Source organism: Seriola dumerili, unplaced genomic scaffold, assembly GCF_002260705.1.
Source record: "Seriola dumerili isolate Sdu_G_001 unplaced genomic scaffold, Sdu_1.0 BDQW01000741.1, whole genome shotgun sequence".
In the NCBI taxonomy this organism is placed as follows: Eukaryota; Metazoa; Chordata; class Actinopteri; order Carangiformes; family Carangidae; genus Seriola; species Seriola dumerili.
This window is the reverse complement of record NW_019174996.1, coordinates 77,656-98,462: the sequence shown is the minus strand read 5'-3', so window position 1 is coordinate 98,462 and position 20,807 is coordinate 77,656. Positions and strand designations below refer to the sequence as shown.

The 20,807-nt window shown below is 41.6% G+C and overlaps 1 protein-coding gene across 1 annotated transcript in view; it reads right to left on the bottom strand.

The window, feature by feature from the left end:
• Positions 1 to 4,602: 4,602 nt before the first annotated feature.
• LOC111236875 (piezo-type mechanosensitive ion channel component 2-like) overlaps positions 4,603 to 20,807 on the bottom strand; it is a 33,127-nt gene continuing 16,922 nt past the window's right edge. Inside the window, exons 24-55 of the mRNA XM_022765773.1 lie at positions 19,985 to 20,162; positions 19,817 to 19,903; positions 19,448 to 19,604; positions 19,201 to 19,297; positions 18,358 to 18,523; positions 18,189 to 18,278; positions 17,365 to 17,453; positions 17,200 to 17,262; positions 16,982 to 17,103; positions 16,684 to 16,804; positions 15,603 to 15,677; positions 15,318 to 15,484; positions 14,540 to 15,207; positions 13,654 to 13,986; positions 13,476 to 13,577; positions 13,043 to 13,199; positions 12,735 to 12,917; positions 12,062 to 12,242; positions 11,425 to 11,524; positions 11,193 to 11,340; positions 11,005 to 11,092; positions 10,788 to 10,914; positions 9,925 to 10,083; positions 9,309 to 9,456; positions 8,986 to 9,174; positions 8,648 to 8,740; positions 8,404 to 8,570; positions 7,583 to 7,699; positions 6,990 to 7,069; positions 6,653 to 6,860; positions 6,028 to 6,169; positions 4,603 to 5,908 (exon numbers count right to left, since the gene is read on the bottom strand). Coding sequence (XP_022621494.1) covers positions 5,807 to 5,908; positions 6,028 to 6,169; positions 6,653 to 6,860; positions 6,990 to 7,069; positions 7,583 to 7,699; positions 8,404 to 8,570; positions 8,648 to 8,740; positions 8,986 to 9,174; positions 9,309 to 9,456; positions 9,925 to 10,083; positions 10,788 to 10,914; positions 11,005 to 11,092; positions 11,193 to 11,340; positions 11,425 to 11,524; positions 12,062 to 12,242; positions 12,735 to 12,917; positions 13,043 to 13,199; positions 13,476 to 13,577; positions 13,654 to 13,986; positions 14,540 to 15,207; positions 15,318 to 15,484; positions 15,603 to 15,677; positions 16,684 to 16,804; positions 16,982 to 17,103; positions 17,200 to 17,262; positions 17,365 to 17,453; positions 18,189 to 18,278; positions 18,358 to 18,523; positions 19,201 to 19,297; positions 19,448 to 19,604; positions 19,817 to 19,903; positions 19,985 to 20,162 — 4,904 coding nt within the window. The 3' untranslated portion in view covers positions 4,603 to 5,806. The remainder of the gene's footprint in view (positions 5,909 to 6,027; positions 6,170 to 6,652; positions 6,861 to 6,989; positions 7,070 to 7,582; positions 7,700 to 8,403; positions 8,571 to 8,647; positions 8,741 to 8,985; positions 9,175 to 9,308; positions 9,457 to 9,924; positions 10,084 to 10,787; positions 10,915 to 11,004; positions 11,093 to 11,192; positions 11,341 to 11,424; positions 11,525 to 12,061; positions 12,243 to 12,734; positions 12,918 to 13,042; positions 13,200 to 13,475; positions 13,578 to 13,653; positions 13,987 to 14,539; positions 15,208 to 15,317; positions 15,485 to 15,602; positions 15,678 to 16,683; positions 16,805 to 16,981; positions 17,104 to 17,199; positions 17,263 to 17,364; positions 17,454 to 18,188; positions 18,279 to 18,357; positions 18,524 to 19,200; positions 19,298 to 19,447; positions 19,605 to 19,816; positions 19,904 to 19,984; positions 20,163 to 20,807) is intronic.

Below are 20,807 nucleotides of genomic sequence, written 5' to 3'. Positions count from 1 at the left end.
GGAAGTGGGATAACCAATCAGAACTGACTCAGTGAGTGACAGCACAACTCACAGGTCATATGACTTTTTAATGACATCAGCGTTACATCACAGATTCACTTTAAACTTGAAGGATGTTCAAAACAGTCACCGATGGTAAAGATCCTTTATTTAGACTGCGCTGATGAAGATGATGATGAAGACAGTGAGATGATGAAGATGATGATAAAAATGCTGCTGGACCACGGACATTACAGGAAGTCGTTGACATGTAGCAATAAGAGTCTTCCAGATGAATGAATGAATGACAGCACAACAGTAATGAACTGATTAATTCTTTTAATTTGCATTAATCAAATGATCACACAGACTGGAAATGTTTTTATATGGAATCATGACATGGATGGGGGGTGGGGGGCGTTAAAAGCAGTCTATAGACTATAAAATTTAGTAATAAAAAGTCCTTCACTTGACCTTTACCCCCCAAAACAAAGCAGTTGTTGAAGAGCTGAATTTATCAGTTTATCATTTGTAAATTTGAATGAAATCATGAAATTACTTTTGGAATGTAACTGTTAATATAATGTGATGGGGATGGGGGTGGGGGGGCTTCGTCTGAACAGCACAAAAACAAAAACCATCAGACGATTGAAAGACAGAGAGACAGTTTCACTCTGATCTGCTTCCTCTGTTTCATCAGTGAATCCCAATAAAGCACATTCACTTCTGTGTTGTTGTTGTTTCTTTGTCCAGTTTCCTCTGTTGTTGTAGCTTCACTATTTAGTTCAAAACTGATCTGAGAACAGGATTCTGTTCCATTAAGGCAGATAAAGGAAAGTCCTGATTGATTTAAGTCTCGCTAATGTAAGTCACAGTTCCGTTACATCACTGTGGTTTATAGGTTTCCCTCCTCAGTAACCATGCTAACTGATACAGCTGAACTAGCCTGTTAGCCGTAGCAGGCTGGCCGCAAACAGAATCCCAGAAGACAGTCAAAGAGTGTTTTGCACTCGCATCACTTTTTTCTTGTTCGTGTTCGGAAAATTGGGTCGACCCCCCCCTTTCATGTGCTAATAAGACAAAATAACAATAATTTTATTTTTTATAATGAATTCTTCAAGGTTAAGGTTAAGGATTCTGTGCACAACCAGCTCTGTTATAACTTAGGTTGTGTTTAACAGTGGGATTGATATACATGGGTCAACCCTGCATTTATATGCAATTATACAGGACAAATTGATATGAATATTTATGTAGATACAGTGTCATATTAATAATGTAGGCTATCAATCATATTTATGAATTATAAAATGAATAACTATCTTAACCTTCAGCCCCAAATCTAAGTGAATGGATGGAATATTAGCATGATCAATCTGCTGACTATTTCCTTGTTACCTATAATGGTTGTTGTATAATATAGGCTAACATAGACTATTATATAGGCTGCAGTTGGCAATATACTACTAATGACATACTTCTTCATTCTGATGGCCACAGTAAGAGAGAGGATGACATGCAGGAAGGACCATGAACCTGTAACATTGCAGTTATGAGTAAACTGATGATGTGTCCTCTGACAGGTGAGCTATCAAAGCGCTGTACCACTTCCCTCACATGAAGAAGGTGAGCACAGGTGTATTTTCTCACACAGTTACCGCTTACTGATAAGTATTATACAGGACGGTGACTCTAACACAGAGCTGCTCTGCGGCTCTTGTTTTCCTTCTTTCTGTGATGTCATCTTGTTTTCCACGATTGATTATTCTGGACTGCTTGTATAGTCTGTGCGTGCGCATGTTGTACGAGCCTGAAGTGAAAGTGGACGTTAATTCTGACCAGACTTTTTCAAGTAAGAGCAGATTACCTGAGCGACAATGATGGCACGGACCCCAGAGGCCTGTACTACAAAGCAAGTTCAATATACCCAGGATAACTTTTAGTTAACAGGCTTGACTGAACCTAACATTGGCCGTCCTGATAACCTGTACTATTAAACTGGTTATCTACTGGCTCAGTTAACCCTGGGTCTACCTGTCCAGATACAAGCACGTTCATGTGAAAGAGGTGGACTTGTTAATTATAAGCAACATCGTCTGAACCATGAATTAAGTTCTTGATATGATATGAGAAGAAACTCTGATACTTGCCGGTAAGTTCTGTTATAGCAACGTCCAACAGTGACATTCAACAAGGTGACATGTAAATAATATGATCACATGACTGGAATAAAAAAAATGTATTTCCATGTCTAAATATAATTTATATTAAATTCAGGCTAAAGATATATTGTAAATAAATGAATGAATTATCATTATGTTTGAGTATTTTCGCTCTTCAGTCTGGTGATGAACAAACTTATGAACATGTGATGCAGATATAACAGTTAATGTCAGACTGTTTCTGCTGCAGAGATGAGAGAAAGAAAAGAAGAGAGGAGTTGTTGATGTCTGATGAGTCAGTCTGACTAAAATGTTCATTTATAATCATGAAATAATTAACAGTGTGAGGCTAATTGTTCTAATCAAAGACATCAGAGGTCTAGTTTTTATTTCCAGTTGTGGTCACAGAGTCTCCTCATGTTGTTCTGAGCTGCAGTGATGAAGAGGAGAGTAAAAGCTTCATCACTGTCAGGAATCCTGTCGAATTAAAGAATATTTGATCAATTAAAATAAAGCTATAATACTTATTATATAGGCTATTTAGCCTAATAAACTTTCTGTGCATTGATTTAGAAGCTTTGTTTTAAAACCAGAGTGGACACATGGAAAGACTCAAACAGGAAAACTATTCCACATTTTTTTATATACAATATCTACTTCTCGTTATTATTGATCACTTTATTGTGACTCAGTTTTTCCAGGTATTTGATTGGTCAGTAGTGTGGCTGTTGACAGGTTGACACCTGCGCCGGAGCAGGTTAAGAGTTCAGCCTAAGTTACCATGGTGATTTATCTCGGTAACAAATGAACCACTGTTGTAGGACTGAAAACCCAGAGTTAAACCTGAAGTTACCTCGATAACCTCAAATCCTGCTTCATAGTACAGGCCTCAGGTGTTGTTGTTGTTGTTGTGGACTGTCAACAAACAAACAGCTGACTCAGTCAGGTCAACAGAACTCTTTTATTTTCACATATTCACTGTTTGTTTCAGATCTTCACAGAAAACACTGAGTTTACATTTGATGTCAGTCAGAAAACCTTCAAAAACAACAGGGTTCATTGTATTTCCTCTCCATCTATGATTTACCTCCAGTTTTCTGTCACCAGAAGGAAATGTGAACTAAGTGTAAGCCCCAGTCCCATGTACAAAACAAAAGTCCCAAAACCCACAATGGAAGCAAATGTTTTGGTGTTGTCAAGGTAATGTGATATAAGTGCTGTCCCATTCCTCTTTACACCACTCTGAGCCCTGCAGCCTCTCACACTCAATCACTCACCAAGTGACGTCAGTGAAGTCTGGGAGGATTCAAGGTTCAGGGGGGACGTTGGGATTGGGCCTTTGTGTGTATGTTATTCCAGTGTCATGTGATGACTTGAACAGCTGTTTCCACTTATCTTCATATGATTGGTCATTGTGTCGACACTGGGTTGATTGACAGCTCCCTGTATCCTACTGTAAGGGCATGATGTCTTGCACCTTGATCATTCCTACTGATTCAGTGAGTTAGCTCTGCTCATCTTCCACCTGTGCACAGGTCTAATATAGAGCTAACATAGATTTAATACAGAGCTAACATAGTTCTGATGTAGGACTAACATAGATCTAACATAGAGCTAACATAGATCTAATTTAGAACTAGAATAGATCTAATGTAGAACTAACATAGATCTGATGTAGAACTAACAGACCTAACGTAGAGCTAACATAGAGCTAACATAGATCTAATGTAGAACTAACTTAGATCTAACGTAGAACTAACATCTGATGTAAAAGATCTAATGTAGAACAAACATAGATCTGATGTAGGACTAACATAGATCTAATGTAGAACTAACAGTCTTATGTAGAACTAACATAGAGCTAACGTAGAGCTAGCCTAGAGCTAACATAGATCTAATGTAGAACATAGATCTAACGTAGAACTAACATAGATCTGATGTAGATCCAATCTAGAACTAACAGATCTAACATGGAACTAACATAGATCTGATGTAGAACTAACATAGATCTAATGTAGAACAAACAGATCTGATGTAGAACTAACAGATCTAATGTAGAACTAGCATAAATCTAATGTAGAGCTAACATTACATCTAATGTAGAACAGAGATCTGATGTAGAACTAACATAGATCTAATGTAGGACAAACATAGATCTGATGTAGAACTAACATAGATCTGATGTAGAGCTAATGTAGAGCTAACATGGATCTAATGGGGAACTAACATAGAACTCACATAGGTCTGATGTAGAGCTAACATAGATTTGATGTAGAACTAACATAGACCTAACGTAGAGCTAACATAGAACTAACGTAGAACTAACACAGATCTAATGTAGAACTAACACAGATCTGATGTAGAACTAAAATAGATCTAATGTAGAGCTAACATTAGTAGATGTAGAGCTAACATAGAGCTAACGTGGAACTTACATAGAACTAACATAGATCTGATGTAGAACTAACATAGATCTGATGTAGAGCTAACATAGATCTAATGTAGAGCTAACATAGAGCTAACGTGGAACTTACATAGAACTAACATAGATCTGATGTAGAGCTAACATAGATCTAATGTAGAGCTAACATGGATCTAACGTGGAACTAACATAGATCTGAGGCAAAGCTAACATAGGTCTGATGTAGAGCTAACATAGATCTGTTGCAGAACTTACATAGAACGAACATTGAACTAACATAGATCTGATATAGAGCTAATGTAGATCTAAAGTGAAGCTAACATAGATCTAACATAGAATGGACCCATAGACCTTATGCAGAAACAGGGTTCCCACATCTTCTTAAACATCAAATTCAAGGACTTTTCAGACTTTCCAGGCCAAATTCCCTCAAAATCAAGGACCCAACATGATGTAGTTGAGGCCAAGGTTAATTTTACAATGAGAAGTAGCAGGCTATACAGAAGCTTAAGAAACACAACTTTAAAGTACAGCTGATGTTAACACAGAGCTAGTCACAGCCAAAATAAACATAGTACTAAGATAAATACTCCTGTAAACATAAATGAAATCAGCTGTGGCACTCTTTGGTTTCTTCTATTGTCAATTCACACATCAGTCTTTATAGATGTCACTCCCTCTTTATTGAGTCCCCTAACATCAAGTCATGAAAAAGGTCCTGGAATACGCGTTCTTATAACATTAAGTAAATTTAGTTGTAGTCTAGTTTCAGTCCTTTCTTTATTTTGCAGGACTTTTTGGTCGAATTTTTTCCAGGACTTTTCCATGACCTGAAAACCACATTATATAATTCCAGGTTTTCCAGGAAGCGACATGTCCCTGCAGTTATTGATGATCAGTAATCAATTCTTAATATTACAATATTCCCATTACACTGTCCACTGTCCACGGAGATCAGTTTGGATTTCATTAGATAGTTGTTGTCAGCCTTAGCTCCGCCTCCCAGCTGCTCCTATTGGTCACCTAGCAAACAGGTAATGTTCCACTAATGTTCTCTCAATGAATCCTCCACAACCATCATCACTGATGTCCCTTTGTCCTTTACAATAACGTCTGGAGAATGTCTGGAGAACAATCCCTGAAGGCTCCCTGTGTAACATTTAGAGAACGCCGAAGGAAACACATGCTCTGCTCACTGTCAGGTGTGTGATGTTTCTGATCAGGAATGTGATGATCAATAAGGTCAGCGTCGTGTCCATTTGATCAGAGTCTCTGGTGATCGATACAGGAAGATCAGTTTGGCGTAAAGCTCCTCCTCCAACTCCAGCTCACCTGTCTCTCTCACCTGAAACAGAAATAGGCAATCAAATCACAGAATGCCAGCCAATCAGATTTAAGCATTAAAACTAATCAGATGATCAAAGTATTCCACTAATCTGATCATGAAGGTGATGGAGCTGTTACCAGGAAGATGTCTGTGCAGAGTTTGAGGATGCGGTCAACACACGGCAGCTCCTCAAACATGATGGAGTGACTGATCCCACTGAAGAACTCTCTGACAAACTTCCCTATGACCAGCACCACCGAGGCGTACAGTCCCATGATGCTGGGGGGGAAGGACAATACTTTATTTGTAATCTACTAATTGTTAGTCAAACTAATATCACTTCCTCTATGACCTTCATTCATGTTACTCACTACTGTAGTCATGGTTACTGCGGTGAGTATAATGTGATTGTACTCCTGTTACTGCAGTAGTTACTAGTAGTTATTACTTGGAGTACTCGAATTACTCGCAGTACTCGCAGATCTCATAGTACTCTAAGTACTCGCAAAACTTGCAGAACTCACAGAACTCGCAGTACTCACAGAACTCACAGTACTCGCAGTACTCACATTACTTGCAGTACTCACAGAACTTGCAGAACCCGCAGTAATCGCAGTACTTGCAGTACTTGCAGAACTTGTAGTACCTGGAGTACTCGCCAAACCCCAAGTACTTGCAGAACTCACATTACTCGCAGTGCTCGCAGAACCGCAAATACTAGCTGTACTAGTAGAACTTGCAGTACTTGGAGGTGATGATTACCCGTATCCAGCCAGGAAGCCCAGACTTGGAGGACTGACTTTATCACTGAACACAAACAGCTGAAGCCCTGCCTCCCTCCTGTCACTCAGGGAAGCTCCGACCTGCAGCAGGCTGGCAGCCGGTTGGTCGACGATCCACCACTCCTGGATCTCTCTGCTCTGATTGGTTGACCTTTCTAGAGCCAGCAGAATGTCCTTGTATTGGTCGTCTGATTGGACGAAAGGAGAGAGAACTGGACCATAAACAAATAAACAACAGTAAATATTCAGCCATGACTGAGACACACACATGAACGTGTTTCCATGACTGTGAATATTAAATCATATTCATATTGAACCTGTGTAAAGCTGTTCGATGGGTTTGGCGTTGGAGTCACTGGGAGCTCGGATGAAACATGGAAACACTTCCTGTATCACCCTGAAAAAAAACACACACAACTACACAACTACACACCTGCACACCACCCTCAGTTATTATGAGGAGTTGCATCAGTAGCATTGATATATCTAACAATACTACTTCATTTTACAATGTATATATTATATATATGTATGTATATATATATATATATATATATATATTATATATTTATTTTTGTTCTAAAATGTCAGATAGTGATTTAAATCATAGTTAACACACCTACTCTTACAAATATAATTATGTGTCTGTAATGTTGATTAACCATCCAATAGAGTCTGATGTTATTGTAAGTTTCCACCTATCTAAGGCTCAAAGCTAACATAGCTAGCCTAGCAGAGAGCAGCGAGAACAGTGGCGGACATGTTTTTGTAGTCTTTTAGTCTGTAGCCTGGAGCTCAGGCTACTCACCTTTCCTTTGGTCTCCACTAGCTGCTGGCTAATAACTGGGTTACAGTTCGCTTTAGAACCCAAGCCCCTTCCACCCCGGATAACTCCGGCCCCTGTACTCACACAGGAAGAGTCCTCGTCCCATTCAGCAGCTCAATCAGCTCTAGACGAGTCTGATTGTCCAGGTAGGTCACATGTTTACCCGATGCAAGCTCCGCCTTCGCCCCCAGACTTAGGTTCCTGTTTAAAAAAAACATTTTTAATTTGTTTAATTAACTGATGATTGATTGATTATTGATCAGTGAAGTCAAGCTGCTGAACTCTGGACAGACACTTCTGCTAATACTGTTAACACAACTATAGAAGCAGTAGCAGTACAGTAACTCCTAATAGGGACTTTAAGCAGCGACAGTTGAAGTGACACTACGGCGCCTATATACATCCCAACATGTTGCCGTAGTGATGGAAATCAAACATCGCCAACCAACATTTAACTCTAACAACAGTTACTTCACTACTTCAGGAAACCGAGGTCTCTCTGAATGTTGCTACATGTCTCTGAAAATGAGATGAGAGCTCTTGATATTTGCTTTAGAACTGACCTCAGCACCACAGACAGCATCATGGTTTCCTCAGTAACAGAGGATGGACATTAACAAAGGTTTGTCTGACATCTCCATGAATAAACTGGAAAATCATGGGGTTAGGGTTAGAACCCTAACCCCTAGGGTTAGAATCTACGTCAGCGTACCACACTGTATCATCCCTTCAACTGCCGCTGCTTAAAATCCCTAATACTACTACTATGACTGCACTTTCTAGTAATACTGCTATTTGTACTACTGTGGCAATTACTACTACTACTGTTGCTTCTGATTAGAGGTAATTTAGAAGTATCAATTAAAGTGATGATGATTGATTATTGATGAGGAGGATAAGTTGACCTCTGAACAGTCCAGGACACAGTGAGGGGGAAATGGTCCAGGTTGAGAACCTGACTCAGGTACTGCCTGCTGGGAGGACTGATGGTCCACAGAGAGTTACTGCTGCCCTGCAACTCTGCCACCGTCACATCCTCACGACTATATGCCTCCAGGAACTGCAAAGCACTCTGGGAAACACAGGCAACAGAGTTATTGCAAGAATTAATACAAGGAACTGTCTGTATAAGTACTGAAGAAAACTTACAGGTGTGTAGCTATAGGAGCTGATGAAGGAGCTGAAGTCTTCCTCAGTCAGATCTTTGAGCTGATTCTGCTGTGCACTCATCGTGAAGATGGGCTGTTAACATCAACATGTTATAGTACTGCTAATACTGCTAATGTTACTGCTAATACTGTCAAAAACATGTTGTAATACTGCTAATACTGCTAATACTACCTCTAATACTGTCAACAACAACGTATTTAAGTAGTGCTAATACTGCTAATGGTACTTCAACCATATTATTCCTACTTCTACTCTAACCAATATTACCACTGCTTCTGCTGCCACTGTCGAGGTGTCTGCAGCACAGGTGTGTTTACCTGGAAGCCTCCTAATGTGATGGTCAGAGAGACGTCAAGCGGTCGGTTAACTACTCCAGCGACAGATTTTATGAGCGACATGAAGAGCAGTGGAAACCAGACGATACAGATCAGTAACAGAACAATCAGACCACCCATCCCGTACTTCACAACCCGCTTCTTCTTCTGACCCCGGGGCTGAGGGTATCTCTGTGTACAAATACACACAAATACACACATTTAAATACACACACTTATTCTGACCCTGAGGCTGATGGGTACCTCTGTGTACAAATACACACACAATGACACGAATACACATAAACACATGGATGGACTCACACCTTCTCAGACTCCCTCCAGCACTTTAAGACGAAGCAGTGGGCGTAAACGTCCTCCACACAAATCCATGAGGACAGAGACAAGGTGGTGTCAGTCCACACCCAGTCCATCACTGCCCTTAGCTCTGTCAGGAAGGGAACCAGACGGAAACTACAAGAGGACAGGAAGATGGACAGGTAGAGAGACAGGCAGGTAGAGAGACAGACAGAGACAGTAACACAAGTAGGGAGCCAATAGTAATCTCTGGGAAAATTATTTGATTAAAATATCAATGAGTTTGGTACAGAGCTCATCTTCCTGTCTTGATGCTAAGCTAGGTTAACAGTTTCCCCCTGATTCCAGTCTTAGTGCTAAGCTACGCTAACAATTTCCCCCTGATTCCATCGTTAGTCCTAAGCTAAGCTAATAGTTTCCCCAGCTTCTAGTCTTAGTGCTAAGGTAGGCTAACAGCTTCCCCCTGCTTCTAGTCCTAGTGCTAAACTAGGCTAACAGTTTCCTCCTGATTCCAGTCTTAGCACTAAGCAAGGCTAACAGTTTCCCCATGCTTCCATACTTAGTGCTAAGCTAACAGTTGGACAGTTGTGTTTGTGTCAGTGTTGGACTCTGATGGTGACCCACCCCTGGAACAGGAAAAGGTTGAGATAGTTGTGGCTCTTTGTCAGGAAGTTTCCCAGAACACGTGTTGGGTAACCAGACCGAATCTGATAGGCCGACAGACCGAAGTATACACACTTCACAAAGTACCATAGCTGAGCCACCAGGTTCTGATTGAAACGCCTGGAGAAACAACACAGCTGTGTTAGTGTAATAGTGTGGGGTTTCAGACTGACTTATCCAAACTTAACATACCTTGACTCAGTTTGATTAACTCAATTTATGTTACCAAGCTATTTAAGATTAGGGGTCGACCAAAAGGTTTTTGTCAGGGCCAATTCTGATACTAATTAGTAATTAAAGACACTGATAACCGATATCTGAAACTGATAGACCAAGACAAAACTACAGCTACATAAAATGGACACCCACCGTGGTGTCTAAGTTTTTCTAATATTTTGTCCACCCCATTTATATCAATGAAAGTAGGTTCAATAACTGAACACCTCTCTGTATAATACAGCTCAACAGACTGTCCCTTGACACTCAGTTCTAATCTGTCTGTCTGTGTACACATCAGACTTCAGCCTGATAGGCTGTTATTCATGACATGTAACCAATCAGTTGGTGTTGTGGGTGGGACACTGCTCCAGACTACAGAGTGGTGACTACATAGACAGGCGGCTGAATCAGAGCCAAAGTAGAGCATTTTAAAATTTATTTATTTAATTAGCAATTGGTAAAACAAATAACATTTTCAATGATTGTAAAAATCCTGAATGTCAAACCCAATAATCTGCCAGGCCAATAACCCTATTTAAGATGCAGCTGACAGCAGATAAAGAGGTGTTTATAATATTAATGAATGACAGGTAAAGGTGAGTTACCTCTCTGTGACTGTCGGCAGTATAAAGAACATCCAGAAGTGAATCCCAAAAACCAGAATCACCTGGAATACCAACTTCCCCAAAACAGTCTTCCTCAAATACAGTGCCCTGTCTATCACCATGGTACCTGCAGACAGACAGACAGGCAGACAGGTAAACAGTAAACAGGTAAACTGAAAGGTAAACAATCAGACAGTTAGACAGACAGTTGGCGTACCAAACTGGATCAAGACCATCACCAAGAATGCTTCAGGAACTTGATCTTCTGAGAGGGAAGAAGTGATGTCAGCAGCTGCAGAGTGTTTCTAAAAATCATTAGAATAAAATAATAAGAGTCAGCAGATGTGAATAAAGTTTCAGCTCAGAGTGAAATGTAAACAACCAGGTCAGTAAATAAAACTTTACTCCAAAGGCCCAGAACCCGAACACGATAATGATGAAGTCGACTGTGTCTGCAAGGAACATGAGGACATAAACGTCGGTGACAGCGCTGTATTCTGGTTGGACGAGAGCTCTGAAGAACTGACATACTGGATGGTAAACAGACATACACCTGACAGAGAGAGGGATCTTTTGGTGAGTTGGTTTGTCAACAAAAAGAGTATTCACTGGTCAGTTAGCTTTAGTGTTAGCAAACCTGCTAACAGAGTACTTCTTGGCTCTGATGGAAAGTTCTCTGAGTTTCTCCAGGAGCAGATCAAACCTGCTGGGTTGCTGAGGTCTGGAACTCACACTGCCTGAACACACAAGAAGAAAACATCAACCTTACATTAATTTCTACAATAGTCTTTCACTTTTACCAAGCCCCTTTTCAAAGTGAGTAATGTCCTTTTATTAAGAAATGTTTTTTTGTGTGACTCAGTGGCTCAGTCTTTAACTTTAGAATATCCAGCATATTTCTAACAGAACAGTTTGTTTGAATGATCTAGGTTGCCCTAGATCACAGTGTGGTGTGCTCCAGGGCTCCCAACGTAGGCCACTATGATTTAGATATACGTATATAAATAATATATATATATATATATATATATATATATATATATAAATAAATAATATAAGACCACCCTGACTATGAGATGGCCCCTCACCTTTCAAACAGCTGTGTTATCAGACCGATTGGGAACTTTCCCTGATATAGTGTCGGCCCAGTGTTATAATGAACCCTACAGACCGGGACCAGAATCATCTGAGAACAAAGTCTTCTGACTCTTTATGATTCTTCAGTCCTGAACCTTTCATTCAGTGATGTTGTGTTAGGGTATGTTTGATTCTACCTGCAGGAGAGCGCAGCTGGGTGGAGCTGGAGCGTGTCCGTCTCCTGCCTCGTCGTCGCAGTGTATTGGCGGAGTCAGCCATGTCAATCGAGGTGGTACCGTCTGCGGAGTTGTCCTGGTTGTCGTTTTGTTGGAGCGTGTCAATCTCCGTGGTAACAGTCTGGTCCCAGAGTCCATGGCACTGCAGAGGAAGAGGAGGAAGGTGGAGTTAGCTGTTATATCATTTCTTTTCATACTTTGTTTTTTTTGTTTTCATTGTCAAAGACAAGTGATATAACCCCCTCCCCCTCCCACTATGTCCCACTAGACAGCAACAACTGAATTAGACAATATCACAACAGAGAAATATACACACCTAACACAAAATAAAATAATAAATATATCAATTAGTTAAATTAATAAATAAAAAATGGGGAAGATGACATCTCTAGATGTTTGTATGACATTGGTTTGAGTTCATGGTGTAGTCGAGAGTGAGTTAGACTTGTACAATTCAATTTCTCTGCCTTGCTCTGTCATGTACATCTGATCTTTTCAAGAAGCAGGCAATTCATTAACTCGCTCATCCAGTGAATATGAAAAGGCAGTTGAAGAGACTGAGGTGAAGTGATTAAGGTAAAATGCTTTACAAATAGAATCAAAAATAGGTGTTGCACAATTTAGTGTTTTGTACCTTGAGTGTGGCTCTGTGATAGAATAAAGTGAGCAGCTGCAGCAAGTCATACAGGACGTAGCCTTCCTTCTTCTCCACCCCCAGGATGTTTGGGGGATGGAACGGTTTGGATCGGTCCACCTCCAGCTTCTGGTTGAATGGAAAGAAACCAAACTGGAAGAAATACTTAATCACGATAGTAACCTGAGGAGACAGATATGTAGACAGACAGCTTAAACATCAATTGACCAGATGGATAAGTCTGTTATAAATAGTTATGAACTACAAATAGTTATAAATTAAAGTTAAATAAAAAGAGTGGTGTGAACCTCAGTGTAGATTATGGCCGTCATCCAGAATGTCTTACTGGGTCGAGGGACGGAGAGCGTTGCCCAGAGAAACACCAGAACAGGAAGAACCAATGTCAGACAGCTGGCCGACACCATGTGGTTCAACACAATTACCAGGTAACACACCGTTTCTGACCTGGGGGAGGCATGTTCATATGATCTCAGTGCTGAAAACCTGCTCCTTCTGAGTCTCCACACCAAACATTTTATCTCAGTCTGTTCAGCTGACGTTTAGTGATATTCACTCAGTGGCACAAAAGTATCGTCTGCATAGAGAGATAAAAGTGTTGTCTGCATATAGAGCTAAAAGTATAATCTGCATAGACAGATAAAAGTATCATCTGCATTGTAGAGGGGTTCATAGGTGTGGTTTAAATTATGCAGTGGAAAATTGTGGGTGTGCAGACTTTACCTAGCTGCGAGGATGTTATAGAGGGCGTAGCAGAGCTGGAGCAGCTGTGGCTGATTACCATAGAAATGGTCCGATTCCTCCAGCTCCTCGTCGTAGAAAGTCCTGAAACAGAGAAGTGTGAAGTGTGAACCATCAGCAGATGACATATGAGTGATCTCTGTGACTCCCCTCTCCTCACCTGTTCCTCAGCAGCTCGCTCGCTGTCAGCTCTTGAGTGCGAGACACTGGTGGACAGGAAGTGGAGGCTGAGTCAGACAGGAAGTTGCCTCTCTTCCCTGGAATCTGAACCAGCAGCCGCTTCCTGGATCCTGTTTCCGCCTTTGCCCTCCTTCTCCTCCTCCTCCTCCCCTGTTCATGCTCCCCTGTCTCCTCCTCCTGGAGGTCCAGCCCAAGAACGAGGCTGTAGGAGGGGGGTAGGAGGAGGTAGGAGGGGGAGGTGGGGGGAGAGGTGCTGGTGAAGGTGTGAGTTGGCTGTGTGTCAACAAGAAGTTGTTGGTTCGATTCTTCATCACTGTTCGACAGACAAAGACATATTTGACACCACAGACGGCTGAGCTAATGCCAAGCTAGCATCATGGCTCAACAAACTACTGACAGATAAAAGTAGCTGTTCACAAAAACACAGTTTAATGCTACATCACTTTGGTCTGCATGTAGGTAAACACTGGACTCCTTCAGTGTCAGTGGTTCAGGAGGTTTTTACCAGCAGCTGAATTATCCTCCAGAACAAACACACCAGGGGATTAAAACCAGTAAAACACTGAATGAAACAGTTTGATGTTTAAAGTCAGTGATTCACTGATGCTCTTCAGTGACACAGGACATCTTCAGCGGCTGGGAGCTGAGCTGTCTAATATTTAATATATTTCAGTTTGTTTCTCTAATAACTTAAGATCCAGACGTCCAATGACTAAATTCCTTCATCTGTTAAAAATATGCTTTAAACTGGATAAAGGTCATTGTTGAGCTTCTGTCGGACAAACACAACACTGACACGTGCACATAATGAACATGAAGTATCATATGTGTTTATGAAGTTATTATGTCGCTTCAGGAGGACCAACCTTTGTGTTCCACTGATCTTTTCTTCATCCGGGGCCGAAAACGAAGACGAAGATGAAGATTGGACTCTCTCCATCCTGGACAGTTTGGGTCGTGCTTTTTGGCTAGTTTTTGCAACCATGCATTCTGGGTAGTCTTCCACTGCTGGATCACCTTTTACTGGTACTGTCTCTGCTTCAACTCGTGAAGCTGGAGCATCTGCTGCCCCTGAGGTTTCATCTAGTACATGAGGACCATCTGGCCCCGATTCTGTATCAAGTGGATCTATTCCTGGAACAGTTTCTGGTTTTGTTTTACATGAACAACATCTTCCTAATATGTGTGTTTTGGTGTGTTCACAAGGATCGTCTCCTAATACTCTTTCAGTATGTGGATCTGTTGAATCATCCTCTCCTAAATGCGGCTCTGGTTGTGGTTTAATATGTGGATCTTCTGGACCTTTGTTTGATGACAGTGGGTCCTCTTCTGCTTTGTCATCTGTTGTTTGACCTCCTGCTTCTTCTTTGTCTGTACCAGGCCTTACTCCCTCTTCTTCCTCCTCCTCTCCTCTCATTGCTGAGGACTGCCCCTCTTCCTCATGGATACTGTAGTCCAGACCAAACTCTCTGGATGTTGTCATCATCTGTTCTTGGTAGTAAATGTTGATTGCCTCTCTGGTGGGCAAATTTCCCTGATCAAACAAAAACAAAAATAAACATGAAGCAGATCCTCCATCTTTATTGTAGTTCTAACACATGGCCCCAAGTAGGGAACTGTAGTCCTTAGTGTTTGGTTGTTTACCTGTTTGGCCTGCTGTGTTAGCATACAGCGCTCAATGCGGAGGACAGTGGAGATGTCAATGTGTTCTTGACACAAGCTGCTGAGCCAGGCAGTCAGAGAGTCCAGAAGAGCCGACAGCAGAACCCAACAGAACCGCAGTGTGTTGGAGAACCGATGCAATACAGTGTCTGAAACACACAACATCACAACATAGTTGTCCTCATTGTTCTCTGTTGACCAACACCTTTCAAAGGGACTGTTAAGGTGTTTGATTTGTTTCAGGGGGTGAAATCTGAGACCTCCTACCTGGATCCTCCTCTCTCTCCTCCTCTTCCTCTCTGTACTCCTCCATCTCTTCTGTCACTTCTATGACCCCAGCTGCTGAAGAGAGGGAGTCAGGTATCTAGTTGGTTCAGGCAACACTGACATGCAGACGACACACAACTCTACATTTGACTAACTCTGGAAAACATCAGTCTCACAAACATTCCTGGAGTTACAGAGAGAGGAGGCTGACATTCTTCATTATCTTCTACTGAAGGTGATTGATAGGTAGTCCTCACCTGTGGGCGGAGCTAGACTCTCAGCACAGAGGGGGCAGAGCATTCTCAAGGGTTTATTGATTTATTGATTTTTGTCTTTTTGTGGAAATATAAAAAAAAACGCCAGTTTCTATGATGGATTACGAAGGATGACAATCACAGATGAGGACTCATACGCTGCAGGACAGTTTTTAAAGTCCCTACATCAAATCTGTCAAAGAAATATTAATTAAATTAGACGAGTGGTTTTCCTGACCTGAGGGGTTAATAAAGACAACGAATGATGTTTGACTCACTGTTGTTCCTACTCAGCTGCTGTGATCTACTTGTATTTTCCATCACATATCACACTCTCTTTTTAAAACTTCATTCACCTCTGCTTCATGGTGCAAACCTACGTTTATGTCAGTATTTATGTCCCAGTGTCAGGCTGGTGCTAGCAGTAACATTGGATTTGATTATCAGTTCCATCATTGAGGCGAACAAGAAGACGTTAGAGGAGCAGTTAAACTCTCTCCTCTTTCAATTTCTATTTTCTCTCCACTTCACAGCTGAGCCTGATTTTACAGTTAATGTTACTCTGTGACTTCATCCCTCAGTCAGCGTCAGTCTGTCAGGGACAGACATCCACTGCTGTGGTCTAGCTCAGTAGGGGCCCCTACTGAGAGGCCCCTACTGAGTGTGGCCCCTGTAGTCACTCCACTTATAACCTCTGCAGGGTTGTCATTTTACAGATTCTTTGGATCTGTTCATATAAGACTGTGTTGTATGAATAAACTTCCTGTCTTCAGCAAAGAGACCTGTCCATGTTACTGTTTGATGCTGGTGTGAAACCTCCTCCTCACCTCCTCTCTTCTCCTCCTTCCTGCTCCTTCTTTCAGAGGACGTATTCTTCCACAGTTTCTCCTGGTTGTTGCGAGCTCTCATGGCTGTTCTGGAATCAGTGATCCAGGCGTGGTAGACAAACTGACATGCAAATAGACAGCAGAAATCAATCACTTCATCGGTTCTCTGATTGACTCTCATAAATGTACTAAAACGGAAACGTTCTCTTTCTGACAGTTTTACATGTGACAATTCATGAAGTCTTCTAACTGTGCTACAAAATTTGGAGTTCAGGTACACAGTCATGGAGATTCTCACCTGAAAGGCTGATTTGTCAGGAAGCTTCTCCTCTTTCTTCTCCTCTTCCTCCTTCTTCTCCTCCTCCTCCTCCTCCTCCTCACTGTCCGTCTCAAACAGGTAGTAGTCACCACTCCTCACCACTGGGGGCAGACAAACAGTTACTCAGAGAGACAAAATAATGAAAATGAACGGGTCTGACAGGTGAGAGTGGTGATGTCAGAGGTCATGTGACTTACTGGAGGCATGGTTTACCCAGGGTCTCCACCACTCCTGCTGCTGACCCTTCTTGCTTTCCTGACCTACAAAACAAAACATTAAAAAAGAAGAACCTCACATGATTCTTTGAATGACAGCTGTGTATCCCAGTCTGTTACTGTGACAACAGATGTTTGTTCACAGACCATCAGTGTGGAAGCTGTCTTGGGTCAAACTCAACATTTTCTCTTTTCCTCTGCGAAACTTCTGCTGTCGAGATTTGATCCTTTCCATCCTGAAGGAAATACAGAGAGGAAGTGACTCACAGGTCAGACTGATTCAGGTCTGGGTCAGTGTGTCAGGTTAGAACATAGTACAGATGTGTCCATTATCACCTGATCCAGGGTTTGACAGACAAAACATGATTAACTGATGCAGTGACTTGACGCCTGACGGTGGAGTCCAAGTCTTTTTCAAAACAGTTTTGTTTTGAACTTGAACCTGTCTCGTGGATGTCATGAGTCAGACTTGAGTTTGCCTCTCTGGTGTTGTGACTCAGACTTGTCTCAGTCTTAAACCTGTTTTGACTTGGAATAATCTTGGTGTTTTATTGTCTTGGTGTTTTGTTATCTTGGTGTTTTAGTGTCTTGGTTTTTTAGTGTCTTGGTATTTTAATGTCTTGGTATCTTGGTGTTTTGTTATCTTGGCGTTTTAGTGTGTTGGTGTTTTGGTATTTCAGTGTCTTGATGTTTTAGTGTCTTGGTGTTTTAGTGTCTTGGTATCTTGGTGTGTTGTTATCTTGGTGTTTTAGTGTCTTGGTATCTTGGTGTTTTGGTGTTTTAGTGTCTTGGTGTCTTTGTGTTTTGGTATCTTGATGGTTTGGTGTTTTGTCTCTACCTTGACTGTTCTGGGCTTTGAGCCTGTTTGGATCACTACTTGGATTTTCCTTGTCTACATTTTGACTCAGAGTCTCTGAGCTGCTGGACTTTGACTCATGGTAGTCTTGACTGTAGCCCTGTTTGTGTCTTACTGTCTCTTTAGCAGGTCCATGGAAGTCTTCTCCACTTCCAGTCTTGCTCTGACGGCTTTCACTGTGGATGCCTCGAAGAGTTCCGCCCCCCTGTGACACACATATTTACATCATGTCACTGTGTGTGTGTTAATGAGTGTTATCATACATGAGTGTTGTGAATGTGTACCTGGAGGCCAAGAGTTGAGTATTTTGCAGGTCCAGGACCACATACAGGAAGTAGTGACTCCTGAAGACCCTCCTCTGCAGCAACAGGAAACAGAAACAGACGCCGTCCCAGATGATCCCCGCCTCATCACTTGGCAACTCACACTGTTTACTGCTCTGCTGCTCCGCTGAGATCACCGAGAGACAGGTAGACAGAAAGATGGTTTGGATCATGCTCTCTGCACCTTACTGACTAAGACTCATCTTCAGTCCATTTTGACTTGGACTGCTCTTGGTCTTTGTGTTGAGACTCTGACTAGTCTCTGACTCGATTCTGACTCGTCTCTGACTTGACTCTGACTCGTCTCTGACTTGTTTCTGACTTGTTTCCGACTCACCTCAGACTCGATTCTGTCTCGTCTTTGACTCAATTCTGACTCATCTCTGACTTATCTCTGACTGACTTATCTCTGACTCATCTCTGACTCTCAATCCGTTTGACTCTGACTTTTGGTCTGGAGCCTGTAATTACTTAGATTCGTCTCTGACTCGACTCTGACTCTTGGGGTCCGTTTGACTCTGACTTGACTCAGTAGCCAGGGCGTTTTGACTCGGCTTCATCTCATTATTGAACCAGTTCTGACTCCAAGTTGTCTCCGTGTTGACTCAAATTTGATTTTGACATCCTGGTCTTGAGCCAGTTTTGACTCAAACTTGTCTCTGACTGTAGACAGGTACACATTTGATATCTCTACTGAACTGAACTAGTATTGACCTCAAGTTATCATTCAAATACTGATATAACTGTTGGCTAACAGTTACACAGACAGATGGAGAGACAGACAGGTAGACACACTTTACGTACGTTTGGTGTATCCTTTGATGGTGCAAGCCAGACTGAAAAGCTGAATAAGCCAACAGTGATTCAGCACCACTGATTTAATGAAACCACAGGCCAGGATCTGATAGACAGTCAGACAGGCAGGGAGACAGACAGGTAGGGAGACAGGTATTAAGAGAGACTCCACCATGTGACTAAATATATTAGTAAATACGAATGATTGTGTGATGATGATGATGATGATGATGATGATGGTGATGGTGCATCTCACCGACAGAATATTCTTCATGGTGATGACAAACACGTTGTAGCCAATCAGACAGTCCCAGTACACCAGGATGGATTTAACTGGTTTCAGGAGCAGTTCTCCGCCCACCAACAGGAAGTAGAAACAGGCCACCAGGTAACCCATACAGAAGATACTGATCCTGGACCAAATCACACCTGTGTTTGTTTATTCTGCACAAATCCCTGGGTACAATCTGAAATTATCCTCAGGTTTAATTACATATTTTGTGAACCTGAATTTTACAGTTAAACACAAATTTCTCTGGTTTAATCTCAAGAGTTTTTCAGGAGCGGTAAAACTTTACTTTTACTACTAAAAATTCTACAGGTAAGTGTGGCCCCACCCACTCACCTGGTGGTCCCAGTGATGAAGATGATGGTGAGGACAAACCAGAACATGTAGCTGAAGATAATAACCTTCATCATGTCCAGGTATGACCTGAACATATAAAGAGAGGTAAGAGAGACAGACAAGTGGACAGGTAGAAAGACAGACAGGTGTACCGCAGGCTGGGTTTACCTGCACAGCATGAAGTCAGGGACCGTGTTGAGACGGAGTTGTCCGATGAGATCAAAGATCTGTCCATCATCTCCTTCCAGCTCACTGTTGTCTCCTGCCAGGATCTGAACTGATGACTGAAGTTCCTCCTCAAACACCTGCAGCTGCAGTGACGCCCCAAGGAGGAGCAAGAAATCATCTGAAAGGTCAGGAAACACACAGCTGCACTACAGAAATATAATAAACATAAAGAATATGATACAGCTATGCACATGTATTTTTCAGCCTCCAGTTTTCACATAAAATCTAAATGTTTGTCCAAGAAATGTGGAATCGAGGGGTTAGGTCAGATAACCAATAGCTGGGTGATCTTACATATATATGTATATGTACATAATGATATTTCTGGTTTACAGAAATAAAATATATATATATACTCATTAAATTTATATTAAATACAAAACTTTCTGGTTTACAGAGTTTTTTGTGTAAAACCAAAGATATTTGGCTGATTTTCCAAATTTTTGCTCCTGATCCAAATTTTTCCAGGACTTGATTTTAAAGTCAAGTTTTAGATAAACAGAGTTTGAACTGTCACAGTCACAGGAAGCATCACATCCAGGGACACTAACAGCTTGTCCACAGAAAACAAAATCATCTTCTCAGTACAAATTCAACTCAAGTCAAGTTATTATCAGCTGCTCTCAAAACAGCAGCAGTGTGCTAACGTGTGCTATTTTTTTTGATGGCCCACTAGGCTTTATCTCAGTGGGCCCCCTAACCACTGAACCAGTCCCTTCACATCTACTGTGGTGTCTGTACTGAGAATACACAGCTAGCTTCT